Source organism: Lissotriton vulgaris, chromosome 4_1 (genome assembly GCF_964263255.1).
Source record: "Lissotriton vulgaris chromosome 4_1, aLisVul1.2, whole genome shotgun sequence".
NCBI lineage: Eukaryota > Metazoa > Chordata > Amphibia > Caudata > Salamandridae > Lissotriton > Lissotriton vulgaris.
The window spans coordinates 126,510,948-126,532,051 of NC_141691.1; the positions used below are offsets into that span (position 1 = coordinate 126,510,948).

General features: G+C 42.7%; 1 protein-coding gene across 1 annotated transcript in view; it reads left to right on the forward strand.

Annotated features, from left to right (window-relative positions):
* ASB12 (ankyrin repeat and SOCS box containing 12) overlaps nucleotides 1–7,798 on the forward strand; it is a 31,025-nt gene extending 23,227 nt beyond the window's left edge. The window contains exons 2-3 of the mRNA XM_086918378.1: nucleotides 1,590–2,435; nucleotides 5,467–7,798. Coding sequence (XP_086774504.1) covers nucleotides 1,622–2,435; nucleotides 5,467–5,600 — 948 coding nt within the window. The 5' untranslated portion in view covers nucleotides 1,590–1,621 and the 3' untranslated portion in view covers nucleotides 5,601–7,798. The remainder of the gene's footprint in view (nucleotides 1–1,589; nucleotides 2,436–5,466) is intronic.
* Nucleotides 7,799–21,104: the final 13,306 nt, after the last annotated feature.

Sequence of the window (21,104 nt, forward strand, 5' to 3'; positions counted from 1 at the left end):
TTTTTTCCTTCTTTTAGATTTTCCTTTAACTTAATTGAGCGATAGCTCTTTTCCGCTCTCTTCTAAATTTCGGGTTCCATATAACGGGCGACAGGCACGCTGCTGAGGGGGAGGCCGTAGCCGTAGGCAGGGGTGCAGGGTGGGGGGTTCGGGGAGGGGTATTACTGTTTTTCTTTTTCTTTTTCTGTTTCTAGGGCCCCTTTTTTCTCGCTTGTTTCTCTTGGCTTCCCTTTACTCTTCTTTCTTTCCCTTCCTTTTTGGGAACCAAGCGACAGGTTGCTCGCCGTACGTTCTTATGGTTCGAATTACGAGGGTGGATGTTTCTCTAAAAAAGTTTTAAGCTGCAGCGGGCATGTACTGCATTGGCGTGCGAACTGTACTGTTTATTGCCTATCCTGTTTAATATGCGCTAGAGTTAACGCCCTGCCTACATTAGTCCCGACTGCAAATATCCTGATCACTGAAAACCCTTGCTATGGTATTATTCGATTGTACGACGTCTGATCCTGTTTTTTCCTAAATCTTAAAAGAAACCTCTTTAATCTTGGTACCTATATGGTACGGACATTATCCTGTGCTGCAGTAGGGCATTTGGGAAGCGGACTGTTGCGTACTTATGGTTTTTATTGATTTGCTGCCCGTGATTGTAACTGCCTTATGTACTAATGAAGGTTTACCAAAAATTAAAAAAAAAAAAAATGAATTCATGAACCAATAGTTAGCAAATACCTTTTAAGACAAAGAATGTCAGTGCATTATGGATATGTCAAATTTTTATATGCATAATCTACTAAATACTTAAGTAATCAATATGCAGCTGCAGATCCTGTGCCAGCATAGGGCTATACTAGCAATTTTTGAAGCGAGGACCTTTAATGCGTTATTTTAAAATTAATTCTCAAGTGGTGTGACAAACATATTTCTATTTAAATGATTTAAATAATTATTTTTAGCATCTTAACTATTTCACAATGCCTTATTTTCTTGAGCATACCCTTTTCTTTCCTTTTGTCTCAAGAGCTTTGTAAGTCAATGTACAAGAAGAAAAGAACCAGAGTCAAAAAGTATCTCATTAAACACATCTCAGCTTTCAGTCTTCAGAATTGTTATCTTTCCATTGATGAAACAACACGAAAGAAAGCGTGAGATGCGGTCTATGCCTTACTTTGTCTGCCATGGAATAAGGAGCATTGAATTCTAATCTCAGCTTCTTCATGTGACAAAAATGTGTCATCCTTTGCTACTGAGCCCTTAGTTTCAGAAGTTGGGTGCTCTTTCAAATAGGGTCAGTCTACAACTCAGTGACATATAAAGAAATATATCCACTCATTATTTTGCCTCTTTAGGATCTACAGGTGTTGAAACTAGGTGGACGATTAATGCAATATTAATGGACTGTCTTTAACAGTTACACCAGTGTCATACCAGTGTCATATTTTTACTTCCTTTAAAATAAATTCAATTGTTTACTAGGATACATCTAATAACTCTAACAATTAGTCTGTGATGCCAAAGTGAACCCAAATGATACTAGTTTACAGCCTGCCCTATAACTGGATCAATAAATACTGTGTTTCTTTGTCTCTTAGGCTCCACACACTCCAAAGTTCTCCACTGAAAGATGGTTTTAGCGAGGAAAATCAAGATGAGTCTGATGGACATCACAAAGATCTTCTCCATGCTGCAGTCCCACGAAGACGTAGAAGACAACGGAGAGAAAAAGGAACTCAACCAAGCCGTGTCCAACAATGACCATATCATCCTGCAGGAACTCCTGTCCCAAGAGCGATACAAGGCCTTCATCAACAGCAGAAGTGGCTGGGGTGTCCCTGTGAGCCCTCTACGCCTGGCGGCCACGCTGGGCCACCTCAGGTGCTTAGAAGTTCTGTTGTCCCATGGAGCGGAAGTGGACAGCCTAGACGTAAAGGCACAAACTCCTCTTTTCACAGCTGTTAGCGCCGGACATCTAGATTGCGTGAAAGTCCTTTTAAAGGCTGGAGCCAACCCATGTGGGTCCATCCACAACAGTTGCTCACCTGTGCTAACAGCTGCTCGTGAAGGCGATGTGAACATTTTAAGGGAACTCTTACACCATGGGGCTGAAACAAATGTGAAGTCAAAGCTACCAGGCTGGGCTTCTAATAATGCTGGGACTACTGGGCCATTGTACTTGGCTGCTGTTTACGGGCATCTGGAGTGCTTCAGGTTGCTTCTACTCTATGGCGCTGACCCAAACTACAACACCACAGACAAAATCATCCTGGCGCGCACAAAGCATCCAAAGACGGTTCTTGAAATGTGTCTCAAACATGGTTGTCATACTTCCTTCATCAAGCTTCTGATAGATTTTGGCGCAGACGTATACTTGCCTAACATTCTTGTTGACAAAACGTTTCCTAACCATGAAGCGCTGGAAATGCTTGTGAAAGAAAGAGGTAAATTTTACATTATTCCAATTTGATGACTTAGGAACCCATTACACAAACTTCAAATGATATAAAAATGCAAATCAATTTGTGTAAAATGGAATAAATTAAAATAATCAATCAGGTACTTGAATAGCATGGCTCATCAACAGAGAGAGAATCAAGGCACGGTTCTGCAGGTATCAATCGAAGAGCCAGGTCTTGAGTTCTTTCCTGATGTGGGTCAGCGAGGGGGCGGTGTGAAGGTGATTGGGGAGGGTGTTCCAGTCTTTCGTGGTGTGGAGGGAGAAGGAGCATCCTCCGGAGCAGCCGCTGCAGATACGTGGTATCTGTGCGAGGTGTGTGGAGTGGAGATTCCTAGCAGGTCGGTGGAAAAGCAGGCGGTGATTCAAGTAGGTGGGTCCTTTGTGTAGCGGGTTTTGTAGGAATGGGTCAGAAGCTTGAAATGACATCTCTTCTGGATGGGGAGCCAGTGGAGGTGATACAGGTCCTCTTTGGCAGGTTGAGAGTCAGTCTTTCAATACGTTCTGGATTGTCTGGAGTCTTTACATGAGTTTGGTGGTGGTAGATGCATAGAGTTCATTGCCGTAGTCTAGTGGGCTGGTGATGAGGGCATGCATCACTGCTTTCCTGGTGCTAATGGCAAGCCACTTGAAGATTTTGCAGAGCATACATAGTGTATGGAAGCAGGCTGAAGAGACAGCATTGACATGACGTTTCATGGAGAGTTCGCTGTCCAGGATGATGCTGAGGTTGCGGGTGTGGGGATGGGTCCAAGCTCTGGTGACCACCAGTAGTCATAATAGAGGGTGGTGTGTCTTCCAAAGATCAGAACTTCAGTTTTGTCTGTGTTGAGCTTCAGGCAGTTGTCCTTAATGCAGACATTCTTCATACAGTTGTGGAAGTTGGTCTTTGTCGAGGTGGGGTCCACTGCTAGTGAGAGGACGAGCTGGGTATTGTCGGCATAGGAGATGATATTGATATGAACTGACAATGCCTCATTGTGGTGTCATATAGATGTTGGACAGGGTTGGACTTAGGAATGATCCATGGGGTACGCTGAAGATGGTGTGCTTGGGTTGTGAGATGAAAGGAGGGAAGCAGACTCTCTGGGTGCATCCAGTGAGGAAGGATGCCATCCATCTTAGTGCAAACACAAGGAGATGATGGACGGAGTGCTGAAACTTTTCAGACATTCACCCCCAGTCACAGATCTAAGTTGAATCCATCATCGTTCTTTAGCTCACTTTGCTACCCCGGTTCAGACACAGCTATATGCAAATCAGTCTTGACCCTGTGCCTCATAGGAACAGTCCAGCCCGAACTATCAAGCTATGTCTTCCCTGGACCGGATACAAGCATTCTGGGACCGGTTTCGGGCTACCAGCCCTCATCAGCCAGGCTAGCTTGAATCCAGTTTCAAAGTGAGCAAGGCACCCACGTCTGTGCATACCCTGCCAACTTAGGGCAAACAAAGCAAACACAAGGATATGATGGACGGAGTGCTGAAACTTTTCAGACACTCACCCCCAGTCACAGATCTGGGTTGAATCCATCATCGTTCTTTAGCTCACTTTGCCACCACAGTTCAGACACAGCTATTTGCAAATTAGTCTTGACCCTGTGCCTCATGGGAACAGTCCAGCCCAAACTGCAAACCCATGTCTTCCCTAGACTGGAAACAAGCATCGTAGGACCAGTTTCAAGCTAACAGCCCTCATCAGCGAGGCTAGCTTGAATCCAGGGGCAAAGTGAGCAAGGGACCCAAGTCTGGGCATACCGTCCCAATTTAGGTTGAACAAAACAAACACAAGGATATGATGGACGGATCGCTGAAACTTTTCAGACACTCACCCCCAGTCACAGATCTGGGTTAAATCCATCATTGTTCTTTAGCTCACTGTGCCACCCCAGTTCAGACACAGCTGTATGCAAATCATTCTTGACACTGTGCCTCATGGGAACAGTCCAGCCCGAACTGCCAAGCCATTTCTTTCCTGGACCGGACCCAAGCATCTAGGCCCGGTTTCGGGCTAACAGCCATCATCAGTCAGGCTAACTATAATCCAGTGGCAAAGTGAGCAAGGGACCCACATCTGGGCATACCCTGCCAACTTAGGACAAACAAAGCAAACACAAGGAGATGATGGACGGAGCGCTGAAACATTTCAGACACTCACCCCCAGTCACAGATAGAGTTGAATCCATCATTGTTCTTTAGCTCACTTCGCCACCCCAGTTCAGACACAGATATATGCAAATCAGTCTTGACCCTGTGCCTCATGGGAACATTTCAGCCCAAACTGCCAAGCCATGTCTTCCCTGGACCGGAAGCAAGCATCCTGGGACCGGTATCGGGCTAACAGCCCTCATCAGTCAGGCTAGCTTGAATCCAGTGGCAAAGTGAGCAAAGGACGTCTGGGCATACCCTCCCAACTTAGGGCGAACAAAGCAAACACCCATGTGATGGACGGAGCGCTGAAACTTTTCAGACATAGGGATAGTTTAAAGGAAATTGCATCATGTTCTCCTCCGGGTGTAGCACTTCCATAAGAAATCTTTTCCCTCCTTTTTCTTTACAACAGTGGGAATTTGGTTAAACTGTCACACTTCCAGCTGTAATATATTGTTTACAATCTTCCAGCAGCCTTGAAATAGAATCTATCTTGTTATCCATCCATCCATTCATCCATCCATCCACCCCTCCCTCCCTCCCTCCCTCCACCCCTCTATCTATCTATCTATCTATCTATCTATCTATCTATCTATCTATCTATCTATCTATCTATCTATCTGCCTGCTTATTTGTTTGCCTGTCCATCTGTCTGCTTTTCCATTTATCTTCCCATTTATCCATCCATGGATATGTTTAAAATGTTGACTGCACCAGTGTTAAAGTTAAATTTAATAAACATATATAAACAAATCATAGTTGTCCCTGGATCACAGAAATCCAAGTCACGTCATGTGGTGCATGAACACTGTAATGGCCAGAGTTCACTTTGGATTCATTCTTACTGGTTTTCTCTTTTTTGCACAGCTCATCCTAAATCATTGATGTCCCAGTCCAGGATGGTGATCAGGAAGATTCTGAAACAGGTCAACAGAATCCATCTTATTGACCAGCTGGAGATCCCCCTCATGATGATTGCTTACCTCAAACACCAGACCTAACAGCCTCTGATAAGCCACAGACTCACCACATCTAAAGCCGCAGTAGGAAGCGCCTAGGAGACTGGAGTCGAAGCACGAGTATATGTTGGCCAACTCCATAAAGCCATTTGGGAATGCTAATTACAGACAGAAGATGGAACCTGTGATTTGTCGAACTATCCTATTTGTTTTCATAGTTTTTATTTATTATAATTAATATTTATGTTTGTATATTAAGTCGCATCATCATTCTTAGGGTGTCTATTTTAATATACATATAGGTGCTAAATAATAATGAAAAATCTGAGCAAATATTTAATAAGAAGGGATTCTGAAGAACCCATCATGCAAAAAAATGCAGTTTACATTGCTTTTAAAATGATAAGGGAACTAATATGAAGAATATTAGGGTACAGAAAATCCCTGACAACAAGCTAGGCCCTAACTTTAACTCTAACCAGATACAAATCGAACCCCACACTAACCACCATAACCTTAGCCTAAATCATAACCATAAGCAGGATCCTAATCGTAGAACTAAAACCAGTGACAGCCCCTGCAAAAGTAAAATAGGGGGAGGAGGAAATATTAATAATAATTTAAAAAGTACCTGTCGCCGACAGACGCCTCTGTGGTTCTCTGCTTTCGGCGTTTACTGTGAAAGCACAGGCTCCCTGCCCTATCAAGACGCTCTTCTCATGCTACACCTAGCATAAAAGCAGCACCAGGATTGGTCTGAATGGCCTGGCCTGCCGCTCAGACAGTGCATGGGAGTCTGTGCTGTTTCTCCAACCTGGCTGTGCAGGACAGCTGGGTTGGAGAAATAGAAGTGTGCATGTCAGTTTGGCCGGCCTAAGACGGCCAGCCAAACTGACATGCGCACTTTACAGTGTCCATCACTCCTCCCCCTGCCATGGCCCGGCCCTACCCTACACTGGCATAGGCTCAGCCAGTCGCAAAAAAATAAAATTATATTGTTTTATTTTCATTTTATTTTTCTGTGACTGACTTTGACCAGTGGGGGGCTGCTCCTCAGCCATTACAGAGGAGCCGCCCTGACTAAAACCTTACCAATAAACTTTTCTTTAACCTTATCCTAACCCCAGTCCTCCTAGCCATAACCTACAAGGTAACCATACCCTGTCACAGACCGCAAATCTAACCCTAACCCTTCAGCCAGTCCTACATCTATTCTTATTCCTCTTAATGTCGTGACCAGAAGATCGAGGGACAAATTATTGAAGAGATAAGTGAACATAGAGAGCTATGTATTTCATGGGCATTGATTCACCAAAACGCCTGGGGCAACTGAAGCGACTTCACATACCTTTTCACCTTAATGGCATTACAGGAGGTGACATCATATGACCCTTCACCCTGAGCGAGTAAGTCAGACCTCCTTTTTAGGAGATTTCTTCCCCCGAGGAAAAACTTAAAAGAATACGGTGAAGTAATGCATTACCCATATTCCATGAGTGTCCCTTTTACATTATAATTTACATAAAATATCCCAGTGCCACTATTTTGCAGTTTATACCATCCATATACCATAGGTGACTCTTATGTTTGAAATACCTGAGTATGCCAGCGACAGCAGTTTGTCATGGTTGCCACCTTCCTTTATGCCAGGCTGTCCACCTTTATGCCAAGAATTGCCTCCATTGTGCAAGTACCAACAGTTTACCACTGGTGTCTACATGTCAAGAATTTCTTCAGGTATGTCAGTATTTTTCCAGCAGTACCCTATATGCCACAAATTACCTCTCATGTGCTAGTACCAATATTTTACCATTGGTGCCCCTTATGCCAAGAATTACCTCCAGTGTGAGTATTTTGTTGCAGGTGTCAGCCGTTCTAAGAACCTCTGGAAGTATGCTAATTCCAGTAAATTGTCCTGGGTGTCACTAAAAGACAATAATTACCTCCAGTAGGCCTAAGCCAAAGACTAGCTTACAAGTATCACATCACATTCTCGATCATACTCACATTTACTCACTCACACTGATCGTCTAACTCATACTCACTCATTCATTCTCACTCAAACTATCTTACATCCCCTTACACCCATTCTAACTCAGGATACAAATACCGAGGACCAAAAGATCGAGAATATAAGTGCAAATAGGTAAGTATTGATTTACTATTCTTAACTCCACATCTCCGCACCTTGAAGATATATATATTGTCATGGTACATATATGAGGAGTTATAAATAATAAAACATTGCGGGAGAACCCAATGCACTCACAAAAATCAATATAACGTTATGTAACAATCATGAAACAATGTACATAGAAACAAAGCGACAGAAAATTGTAGGGATCTCCAGTGGGAGAGTAGTCCGATGGAATCCTTTATTGTGTTAGACAGCCAGCCGACACGTGTTTCATCGCCTATGCAAATCCTCAGGGCTATATATGTCTGTATCAGAACCAGGAGGTCGCTCAGCTGGTGATACTTCCGACCCAGCCGGGCCCGTAACCTTGGCAGAAAATTAACAGGGAAGTGACTTCCACACCCTGTATTCCGTAGCGGAAGATCACATAGATGAGTAGCGGTAAAAATTGTAGGTGACGAGTGGAGCAATCATCAACAAATGTAGGAGACAAGTTAAACAATCTGGCGAGTGCGAGAGCAGAGAAGCCACGTACTCCCGGGTCACCGTGTTCCTCCATACAGGAACACGGTGACTCGGGAGTACGCGGCTTCTCTGCACTCGCACTCGCCAGATTTTCGGCATTTTGGTGTCTAACTAATTGAGTTTGTACCCGACTCCTGGTTTTTGATTCTGCTTGACGCCATCTTTAGAACTGAACTAAATTTTGCTAAGATTGTTCAACTCATCACCTACATTTGTTGATGATTGCTCCACTCGTCACCTAAAATTTTTACCGCTACTCATCTATGTGATCTTCCGCTACGGAATACAGGGTGTGGAAGTCACTTCACTGTTAATTTTCTGCCAAGGTTACGGTCCCGGCTGGGTCGGAAGTATCACCAGCTGAGCGACCTCCTGGTTCTGATACAGCCATATATAGCCCTGAGGATTCGCATAGGCGATGAAATACGTGTCGGCTGGCTGTCTAACACAATAAAGGATTCCATTGGACTACTATCCCACTGGAGATCCCTACAATTTTCTGTTGCTTTGTTTCTATGTACATTGTTTCATGATTGTTTCATAACATTATATTGATTTTTGTGAGTGCATTGGGTACTCCCGCAATTTCCTTAGGTTGGTAGTTCTTTCTACTAACTGTTGAGTGGTTCCAAGGGTTTTCCACTCACCCAGTTGCACCACCTCCACACAGAGCACGACACACTGGTGCGTCCACATTTGGCAGTGCACCCTTTGCGTTTCTGACATCAAAAGCCTTTCAGGATTTTTCTAAATAATAAAACATTGCTTACTTCTAGAAACTTACCTTCACAACATTTTTGTCCTCGATATTCTTGACACAATATTTTGTCCCACGATATTTCTCTTTTGGATATTCTGTCTAAACATCTCATACTCACTCACTTGCTTTCACTCATTCTCACTCACCCAGACTTACCGACACTTAGGCTCAGGTTTACTAATGCTCTTTTCTGGGTTCATATCACTTTTGTGATGCAAAACTAGTGCAAAGAGTTAGGGTGGGATGTACAATCAATGCAAACCAGGATATGCGTTGGATGGTATTCCAAAGTAATGCAAAGTTGTGCTATGTGCAGGTTTGCATTACTTGTCATCAACGGCATGGGTGGTGCAAGGGCCTCCCAATGCAACCACCCATTGTTTTGATGCAAATCCCTAACTACAGACCTTGGTAGACATTTGTTAGAATTTGGGCCAACACTTTACAGATCCTTTGAGGAAGATTTAAGGAGGAATGTTTTAAAATGTCTTCTTATTTTAACAACTTTCCAAATGTGCTGCATTAAACAGCACACTTACAAAGTGGCCAAAAAGTCCTTAAAGCATCTTTTTTATACTGGAAGGGACCTCTTGGAGTGCAAAACCAATGCTTCAGAAAACGCACACCCTTGCACCAGTGTCAAAGAGTAGTAAATCTGAGGTCTCAGTCTGTCACTACCTGTCACTGACTCTCACTAACTTTCACTCAGGCACACATGCTTACATATACAGAACACACATGCTCTCTCATATAAACACACTCTCGTCCACAAGCACGCACACAACATACAAATAGAACCATTGTTGGTTTACAACTGCCACCAAATGTCCTGTTTCAATTAAGTGTGCTACATTTTTACTCCATTAATGCACTATTCACTATTAGTGTAAGGAAAAACAGCCAGAAAATAAGACAAGCCCCTGTGTTCTTGGTACTTTTTTTATCCCCTCTGAGGGACAGGGGTCGCAAAGGTATTGACAGTGGTCACAAAGGGCAAGCCAAGGCTCACAGCGGTGATCTCTGGCGACCCCTACATGATGTAAATGATGAATTTACTATTCTTAATTCCACATCTACATACCTTCAAGTTCTATATATTACCAAAATACATATATGAGTAGTTAGATACAGAAAATCCATACAAGCTTACCCTTATATATTTTGTCCCACGATAGACTGATCACGATACTGTGAACCTTCAATATTTTATCTCAATATTCCCGACCCACACTAAAAAGAAATATAAATGCCCCAATGTCTAAGGTATTTTCTTCTTTATCAATAAGAATAATTATTAGTAATTTGAACCTTTCTTCATTTTGTTTTTGCCTTAATGAGTTTTCCCCCACAAGTTTCTTTCATTTCATGCAGTGTCTTTTTGTACCACTTAATAAATATGAATAAAAAAAGACTTGAATGTGCAGTAGTCTTCAGAAACTCTGAGCAAAGATTACGGTCAGAATATGTGGTTTTCAGTACGTATTGTGCTTTATTCACAGCACTAATTCACATTATCAGTCGGGCCAAATAAACCCTGGTGTCCAATCTGCCATTCATCCTCCTGAGGTCAAGAAGATCAGTACCATTGTCTTGTGTACCAATAAGTATCTGCTATAGCATGGCTTGGATCTGTCAGCACGCAAACCTATCCACTCATGGGGGTGCACCAAGGGGTAGGACCAGGAGTGGTGTCGTTCTGAGGCGGGCTTTAGTGCTCCTCGACTGGGGCCGCCACTTTTCTGAGTGAAGCTCAGTGGCAGGTGACAAACATTTTTGTAAGGAAGACAGACAAAGATAATTGTTTCAATGCTTTATATAACTAATTAATAGGCAAAGTATAGACCTGACATAAGCAAATTTAGTAGAAAAGCGTATAGATCATAAATAGAGAGAACTGGTTAAAGGTCTAAATAAAACCTGGCAGAGATTCGCCTTCTAACAATGGGGAATAAGGCCTCCTGTACATAGAAACCTACAGTCCTTTTATTGGTCTTCTAACAAAGACGTTCATACATTCTACATCAGTACATGATTCTTAGGATATACACCAACAGGGACAAGCTAGAAGACACATTTTACTACAGAATGCTTGCAAAGTTTCTATCATGGTGGTAATGCATTGGGTTTGCAGATATTCACAAAGGGTATTCGAACATTCTAATTGATACATTGTATAGCATTAGCCTAGGACAGAAGAAATGTCCCTTGTTGAGTACATTGATGGAAAGTCAGTGGCGGCTCGCCGAGGGAATGCTGCGGGCGGTGAGGCGGTGAGGCGGAGCGCGGGAGGGTGGGGGTAGTAAACTCCGGCATATGTCGGTACGGAGTTAAATACATTAATAAATAAATAAAACAATTTGCATTGCGCACGCTGCAACGCCAACTCAGCGATGCAGCACGCTCAATGTAAATTGTTTTATTTACTTATTATTTACTTAACTCCGTACCAGTGTATGCCGGAGTTTACTAACCCCCACTTTGCCCCTCCCCCTCACCACTCCACAGCACTCCCTCGGCGAGCCGCCACTGGGGATAGTCTCTGGGAACATTCTCTGGATATTCGTCAGATTTGTACAATTCTTTATTTAGAACGATAAGACAGCAGTAGTCATCACGTGATATGTTGGGACGTTGATGCAAGATGGAGGACAGTGTAAACACACTCTAGTGCCTTAAAGTGGCTGTTTTGTACACTAAGGAGCGGTATGCTCAAATTACTAAAAAACGAAAGAGGTCCTTTCATGATCCATACAATCAAGGGGGTCTAGTGCTTTGAAGTGGGTATATTGTACAACCAGGAGCGGTATAGTTAAATTACTAACAAATAGGGAGGTCTTTACATGGGCCGTACTACCTAATGGGTCTAGTGCCTTTAAGTGGATGTTTTGTACACGTTGGTGCCAGGGCATAGTCAAATTTCTAGCAAGTGATTAGGTCCTTCCATGGGCCTTACAATCGACCGGGTCCAATGCCTTAACATGGATGCATTGTTTACTTAGTACTGGTATAGTTAAATTACTAACAATCAAGGATATCTTTTCATGGTCCATACAATCTACTGGGTCTAATGCTTTAAAATGGATACACTGTACACCCAGGAGCCGGTGAATCCATGAAGAAGAGAAGTAAGATCCTATCTTGGAATCACTTCAATGAGTGGGTGATCACATTGCGAACCCACTGGAGCAGCCTTGTCACGTAGTTTGACATAGAGAGGTGTAGACCAGACAAGAATAAAGGTGTAACCACAAAGGCTTAATAGTTGTTTGAAAAAAATGAACCATATTTTTAATATTCAATTTTTGAGTCATATCCCGAGTCCTGGGGTCCACTCAATCTGCTGTTTGCAATTTGCATGACCTTATGTTTGCACGCTGCCCCTGAATCTCACTAGAACCGCTCTCCATGGTATGGGTCAATCATTTCTTGGGTCCTTTCCACATCATGGTCTCAGACACCTTCATCCCCACTGCCTGGGATCCACCATCCTCACTATCCACACTATCAGGATAACACTATTACCCTCGCAGACGATGTAGTGGTCATGTCCCACTCAACGACTGCTATTGCACTGGGTGTCTGCCTGGGTAGAGCTCTTTCCTTCATCGATGGCTGGCGTATCCAACCTTTCCACCTGTGACCCGCGGAAGGCCACCAATCTCACATGGAAATTGCACTTTTTGTGACACAGTTTTGTCTGCCCTGAAAGGTACCAGCTGGGCACTCCATTGCTGCTAGCACACATCCGTATTCTCATTGTCCACTGTTTTGAGGTCATAGAGTTAAAAACAATACCGTGCATCAAGTGACATCAACTACCCGCCATTCACAATTCGTTACTTGAGTCGTGAATGAACTTCTGAGACTCTCTTCGCCATCTTGCACATGATGTCCCTCACCTTTGGACCAGCTGCACTGCTGCTTGCCCCCTGGACTTACATGCACTGGTGCTCATATTGTGGTATCTGATGAATCTTGGCGGTAAACTGTGTACTGGAGTGGATACACTAGATCTTTGCCCTGAATGGGTGCGTTGACCTCAGTTGTTCTATAAGTTGTAAGCAACATGTAAAATGTCTCACTGCTGTATTGGACTTAATGGCAGGAAGCCTCCAGAAAACAATTGCAGTGCGCAGTGATAAGGTAATATCCGTTGTGCCAACTGGTCCTTCATCTTACTGCTTATATTTTTAAACAATAACTTCACACACTTTCATGCCAGCTTCATAACCGCTCTTTATCTCGTGAATCTCACGGTTGATCTTCAGTTTAACTCACATTTTGAGTGCAAGGCACCTTCGCGTAGATGATTCTAAGTGTGTTTGGTGGGATATGTGCGACTGCAGCAGGTGCAGTGTCCAGCTGAGCACAAAGCAAGCCATGAGTTGGGAGCTGTTGGAGAAGGCTGACTTTGTATCTGGACCCCATCCTACCTCGAAACTGCTCTCTGAGTGTAACAATTGATGTCACAGTCTCACCCCTCTGCACTGCCTCACGGAGTCCCACAAAGTTCAATTTTAGCTCCAACACGTTTCAACCTCTATAGGTAACCACTTAATGACCTTCTGCAAGTTTCCAGAATTCTACCAGTACATTGATGACACTCAGATGACATGTCTTCTAAATATGATACTCTCAAACTTGATTGCACCCTGCATCTGCTACCTTTCTGTATGTTGAATCACACCATACTAAACCCTCAAATGACAGATATTCTTCAATTTGTTTTGCTTTGTCAAAAATACCTTTCTTCTTCTTGTCCAATCTTTAAACTACTCCTGTTTTAGTTGACAGCATAAAAACATTGGGGTTCACACTAGAAGGAAACTTCCCTTTCAGACCCAAGTCAACCACACAAACTGCCCTCTACCGCTACGTCTCCTTACAGGTGTTAAACACTTGCTTCCTGCTGCTAATTTTTATTCCTTAATTCGACCTCTGGCTGTCTCTTAAGTGGACAGTGGTGCACTTTTAATGGTGCTTCACAAGAATCACCCTTCACCATGTCATGGGCGCCTTACCATGTCTAGCCACAGATATTAAATGCTTTGAATTCATCATTCCTGCTCTTTCATCATCCTAGATGCATCTCAATCACCCCAGATTCTTTCTCAACACTACACTTCTTGACAAATTCATAAAGTTCTCTATTCCACCACTCCTAAATACTTACACAATGCAGTACAATGGCCTTTATAGAGTGTTCGGCTACTCCAGGGGAGTGTCCTGGCACTAGCAGCAGGACCACCCTAGAGACAGGCTAGCTTCCAAGACCACCGATCTAGGCATTTAACAGGTGGGTCTTCAAACCTTTCCTGAGGATTTCTTCCGAAGGAGAAGCACGAAGGATGGATGGAAGTGAATTCCTAAGATTTGCCATTAAAAATAAAAGATCTCACACTGCGTCTAGTCCTATGTACCCTCGGGAAGTGCAGGAACCTCCTTGAATTAGACCTACGGGATCTACCCTGACAAGAGGCATTGAGTCTGTATCTCTAATACCTTGTGCTCCAAAGCTCTGTAGAAGAAGATTTAAGCCTCGCATTTGATTAGGCTACTTATAGGAAGCCATTGCAGCTGGGGGAGATGATGATTAAATGATAATCTAGTGCTTTGCAGTCAACACAGATCTCAATGCAGCCTTAAGTTCTTATGCAGGGTCTCCCCTTCAAGAAACAATAGAATTTTATCCTAATCATTCTCAGGCTGTACCTCTCAATCTAGAATGCGTTTCTCTTGCATCTTTGACTAACCATATGGCACTGTGCTTTCAAAATGAAATCCTAATGACCCGGTTTCACCGGGTGGGTGTCGGGGACAAAACCCTTACCTGGATCATATCATATTTGTGGGATGTTTCCCAAGTGGTATACCTTGCCCCAAACCCATACGATTCGAGGAAACTTGAGCATGGAATATGCAGATTGACCTGACCCGTCCACACTCACATTTTATTTTGTCCTGATGATTCCTCTAACATTCCCTGTTTACATTTTCAAACTTCTCAGCCAAGTAATCTCCTGGATCAACAGAAATTTTCTTAAAATCAACATAGAGAAAACTTAAAATTCTGTTGATTGGTAAGCAGGATACACTTTTGTCCAACAGTAGGTGACCGCAGAATCTAGGGACACCTTCTATCCTAGTAACCGAGGTTAGCAACCTAGGATTCAAGTTTGACAACAAACTCTTCTTAACTTCAACAATAAGCGAAATTTCCTCTTCTATTTCTACCAATTCCATCTTTTGAGGAACATTCTTCTCCTCCTGCCTACAGCATCCCAACAGGTACATGTTAATATCCTATCAAGCCTTGATTAATGCAAAACACACTGCCAAAGACACCCAGTCTACTTAACATCCACACTTAAGTAGGTCCAAAACACCGCAGTGCAACTTATCTTCATCCTCCCGTGGAGTTCATATATATGTATAGCCCTACATGTCCACCATTCATTGGCTACCCATCTCTACATGTATGTTAGTTAAGTCTCTTTCTCTGGTTCTTAGACCTACGATGACCAGGGTCCTATCATCCTTCCAAATTTTCATGCTAACCTGCCCTTCACCCCCATTACGAGAACATCGTCAATGGTATGCCGTCATCCCTAAAGTTCGTCTATCTGAGTATGGAGGGGCTCCCAGTATCTGGTGGACAGACACTGTAGCACACTGTGCCGCCCGGTCATCTCGCATTTAGGAAATCCCTCAAAACGTTCATTTTTTTCTACCATATTTCAGCTCTATTTTTCATTTCTGTGACTACCAGAAATCCTTCAGCCGCCATATACACTGCAGGGTGCTCATTGCAATCTATAAATGCTCAGAATACAATAGAATTTAATAATTGCTTCAGCAGGCTACTACCGCAGCCTAAGTTCATTTTGTCTGTAAATCTACTTATCATTCATCCCCCTCCCATTTATCAATTTACGTCACAGGGGTTGGGGAGAACCAAACTAAATGCACCGCCTCACGTCTTAAGAGAGTTAAATGGATGATGAGTGAGTGCAAATAACCTTATCGCAAGCAGAGGGTGGATTAAGTATTTCTGCAGGATTTGGGGGTGGGGCAATTTGGTTTTGCTGGGGATCTACCTGGGCAGGATGATCAGATTTTGAAATCCAAAGACGAGGACAATCATAAATAGATCTCCTGGATTTATAGTATTTTTTTTTTACATTTCCAGCTGAATTTATCCATATTTATTTTTTGCTCATTTTATCTGTATTTATCCAGATTTATTGTGCACTAAAAAATGAAGCAGCATTGGATATATTTCCATATTTATTTAACCAGCAAATCTTTACTTGTGTTTGAATGTTTAATGGGTTTTGGCTAGTTACAGTACAATAGAGTCAGTTGAAACCATTTGCATTGTACAACAGCTTAAATCACTGTACTGCAGGTATTTAAGTTCATTAAGAAATCTTTTAATATTATTAACTCACCTGCCTGTCAATCTGCACAGCTATTGTCTTAGCACTCATAATTGACAGTAGTGAGAACCGTCTAAAATAAAACCTATTTTCCATATTTTTACACATTGGAAATTGCATAGAGACTCGAAAATATATCATTATCTGTCTGTATTTATTGTAAAAAAACAATAAGAACGGAAAACTGGAGGCCTTATTCATAAACATAGAAATAGGACTACACCTTCCCATCAAACTTGAGACACAGAAGGACGTCATTGACAGCACTCACCAAAATATAAAACACAGATGATGAGCCAGAGTGCCAATGAAAGGGCTGGGCCCATAAGTTCTAGACCTGTTCTAGAGTTACACTCTGATGGTTCTTTTTCGCAGCATGAAAGTGCAAAGGGGCGAAAGGACGTTAAGAAACAATCAATTAACCAGTAATCCTCTTATTGTACATAATAATTCACGAGCAACTACTTAAGGTTAATTTGTTTATTAAAAAGCCAAAATAAATGGACATAAAGACATCTCAAGACGAGAGTATTTAAATGCACAGGAATTAGCATGAAACCAAATCTACACATCCTATTTAGTTGGTGCAGTATAAACAACACACTTAGTTCAAGTAGTAGGATTCAGAAAATCAGGAAGCATGAGTCCAAATTTCCTTACATCGAGGGTTAGTGAGTGAAAGCATTAAATCTATCCCTACTCCAACACTAAGGTGACATCCCTACTTAAAATTTTTCAGGAAGAATAGAGGTGCCAGGCTGTGGAGTCTTCCAAAGAAGGCTCTCCACGATCAATGGGTCAAGTAGCATAAAGCTACCAAGACAGAGCTTGTTTTACGATGCTCTCTTCTCTTCAGGAAAGAAAGAAATGGCACACTATCCCGAATTCCAACAACCAATTATCCACAGGGAGCACTCCCATGGTGCACATTTTGTCCTGGGTTCTCATGCCTTCTCCTGTGTGAAACACAACAACCTTCCTTTATCAACTCAAGCCACATGATTCTAACTTCTTCTCTCCTTGCCTAGCTAATAAAAAAAAGACTTTATTCTATCTAACAGGAGTGCTTCTTCACCTGCAACACAAAACGTGAGAAAGAACAGATTCCACAACACATGACATTCAAACTCTTAATTCAAAAGCAGAAGTTTTCAGGAACTTGCATTTCAGGTCTTGAATTTCAGAACAGAACAGAAGAATGCACCATGAAGGCTTGACAATTCACATAATATTAATGCAATTTGAACTAATACATTTACCTACTTAATTAATAAGTAAATTTAGTACATGAATAATTATCAGTTGCACGACAAAAGTTCTGCATGTACATTTTTTCTGCTAGTTACATTTATTTTCTACGTTGATTCTCCACGCTACTTGTCAATGACCTAAAATAAGCTACATATTCATATTAATATATTTCAGAATTCTAACACTTCATGTTAATACAATAAATGATTATATGCGGGTACGCTCTACACGTGATTACGATGCACCCCTACAAATGAAATTACATTTCCCCTCTATCTCCAAGGACCAAGCATCATTATTGCATTTGGATAAGGTCACCGCATTCCTGCATGGATTTAAGGTTCTCACGCAAAGGCATGGCACTTGACAGTGCTGAAACTAGCTGAGCAAATTTATCTGACCCTTTGGGGCCAGCACTAGTACTTGTGTGTGACAGCTGAGAATTAGAACTGCATTCTTGTAGGCTCCATTTAGTCTACTGCTCTGCTTTGGAACCTTGTTGAGAGACACTCTCTTTCTTTGCACTGTAATGTTTGTTTGTTAGTTGTGCTGGTGGCCCACTTCCTCTGGTACCTTGGAGTCCATCGCCTAATTTGGAGGAAGCAAACTGCTGAGGAGAGCAAGGTGATATATATATTCCTCTCTCCCTCCAAACTACAGGATGTCTGCCTGGCCCCAGGAAAAGGATTATTGTTTAATTCAGTCATGTCTTCATCAGGGTGCCCACTGGTACTCAGAGTCAGCACTTCCTGCTGAGTCTAGGATGCTAGTATGACAAAGTTGACACTAGGAGCCAGATTTACTAGCATTTCACACAGCGTAGTAAGGCAACTTGCTGTGCTGCAGTGTGGAAGGGAGAGAGCGTAATTCGCCATATTTACCAAAATATGGCACATATCTACTGCCGCTTTACACCGGTACACTGGGTGCTGCCAAGCACCAATGCAGGCACCCGAACACAATGCGGCAAGGAAGCCTGGGTTACCAGCAGGATTGTTTTTGTGCAGGATGGAACACCTTTCTGCACAAAACAATCCTAAGAGGCATATACATAGAAAAAAGTAACACAAAGGAGAAATCAAGGTATTTCTCCACATTACGCCTGGGTCTGGGAGGCATACAATTTTGATTCATTCCCAGGATTGCTACTCTTTGTAAATCTAGGAATGCTCCAAAATCCATGGGTGGAAACCTGGGAACACCCACACTCCAGCCATGGAACGCCTCCCTGCCGCAAGGTAACGCAAGGCATGGAAATGCGCTGTCTTGCGTTACCTTGGATTTACTAAACCATGCAAGGTGGGTTTGCACTGCTTAGTAAACCCAGTTAAGGGATTGTGTGACGCAAGGACAATGTAAGCTCTTAGTAAATCTGGCCCCAAGGGTCAGTCGGAGGGTGAGTATAGCTGCTTTGCTGCGTGGCAAGAACCATAAACATCATTGTTTCTGCGCTTGAAGCATGCACATCGCTATCTCACAGGCAGCATCAGTCTAGAAAGCAAGCAGTTGGTAAATGTAAACATCGTTCCAGAGGCCCCTGTGTGGGAAACATCCTTTACAACGTAACTGGTACAACCCGTACCGTTACAACGCGTCCCTTTACGACGCAGTTTTGGCAGCGCAAGTCGTTACAACGACTTTCGCTGGAGGGCGCTCTAGGATAAGGAATAGTTTAATTCACTATCCAACACTTTCCCTACTATCCACTGGGACTGGTGTTGGAATAGTGAATTAAACTATTCACTATCAGTGCCCCCCCAACACAAGTCGTTGTAACGACTTGCGCTGCCAAAACTGCGTCGTAAAGGGACGCGTTGTAACGGTACGGGTTGTACCATCATACATCCCGCTGTGTGCATGCACCCACAGCCCGGTAGCCTTCAATGTCCTCCATCCTGGTCGCGCATTGTACAAAGATGTTTTAAGGAATGGACAACATGGGGTCTGGCCTAGGAAACCCCATCTTTCGAGGGGCCCCATCATTAAGCTTTCAGGACAGTCCCAGACAGTGGCCTAGCACAACAAGCATTTGCAATGCAATAGGTCTCGCATTTGCAAGAGTTTGAGCTATTGACATTGAAAATGACAATGCCTTTTATTTTTGCGTTTTGAAAACCTGCAAGCGCAGTTTAAACACACATTTTGGAATTATAATCCTTATTTACAAGAAGCAAGGCTGGCAGTAAAAGAGACACAATTTTGCCAGCCTTGCTTCTCGGAAGCAATGACTTTAAGTACAAAATGCGTGTTTAAACGGCGCTTGCAGGTTTTTAAAACACAAAAATAAAAGGCATTGTCATTTTGAATGGCAATAGCTCAAACTCTTGCAAATACAAAACATATTGCATATAGGATTCATATAAGTTAAGAGGTGTGAGAGCAGTGTATGAGTGCATGGAGAATAGTGTGAGTGCTATTGTGCAGGGTGAGTGGTGCATGAATGAAGGACTATGGTCATGTGAGTTGAGGAAGCATTCGTATTTGTTAACCTATAACATAACACATTGTGAGGCAATAAGTTATGTAGTGCAAGTGCAGACCAGACCCACAAGATAAGGCTCATGGAAACAAAGGCTTGTTTAGAATCCGAAGAACAAGGGGTGAGGAGGGGGTATAAGGCAACCTTGAGCTATGCTAAAGCTGCATCCAGGCATTCTCTTCACCCAGCAATGACTCCCAACATACCAGAGCCCCAGACTTCGTTAATGCTCGTTTCATTTCCTCATAGTGTAATTCAACCAATCTCTGAAGTGTACTGACCAACCATGCTGTATCCTGTAGTGATGGAAGAAAATGTGAATGACGCAACAACAGTCCAATGGATGAAGAGGACTGACTGGAAGTGCATTATATATAATTTTAATGAAATCAAAATATCTTGATTAACATAAAAGGAATAGGTGTAGTGAGCGAAGATGGTGTTAAAGGCAGGGGTAGTCAGGGCAATGATACAAGTGAAAGACTTGGATCCAGGGCTCCAGGTGAGGGAGGAGGGGCCTCATTAAAAAGGTACTTGACCGAGAAGGCATATAAGGAGCTAATCAGAAAAATACATTTTGGTCCAAGGTATAACTGTTTGTGGTGTTTCTGAAGTGACAATTCAGTGTCTGCTTGTGCTATGATGGTTGGAAATTAAACATCCCTTCTTTTTCGAATAGCAATATTTGCATTCCCTTATATTTTCACTTTATTTTTAACAGGTTAAGGAAATTGAAGGCATTAATAAAAAGCGACGTCATAATTTTTCACCTGCGGTAATGTATGCTGCTGCCCTGGCAGATGACTCAAGAACGCAAATCTAGCTTCTAATCAGGGGTGTACCCTCCCCAGGCATTCTTGTGAACCGATGAACCATGGTAGCACAGTTCTCCCACTAAAACTGCTCTGAGTTTAGACATCCTGGCTGATTTATCCCAATTATGAGTCAGTGAGTG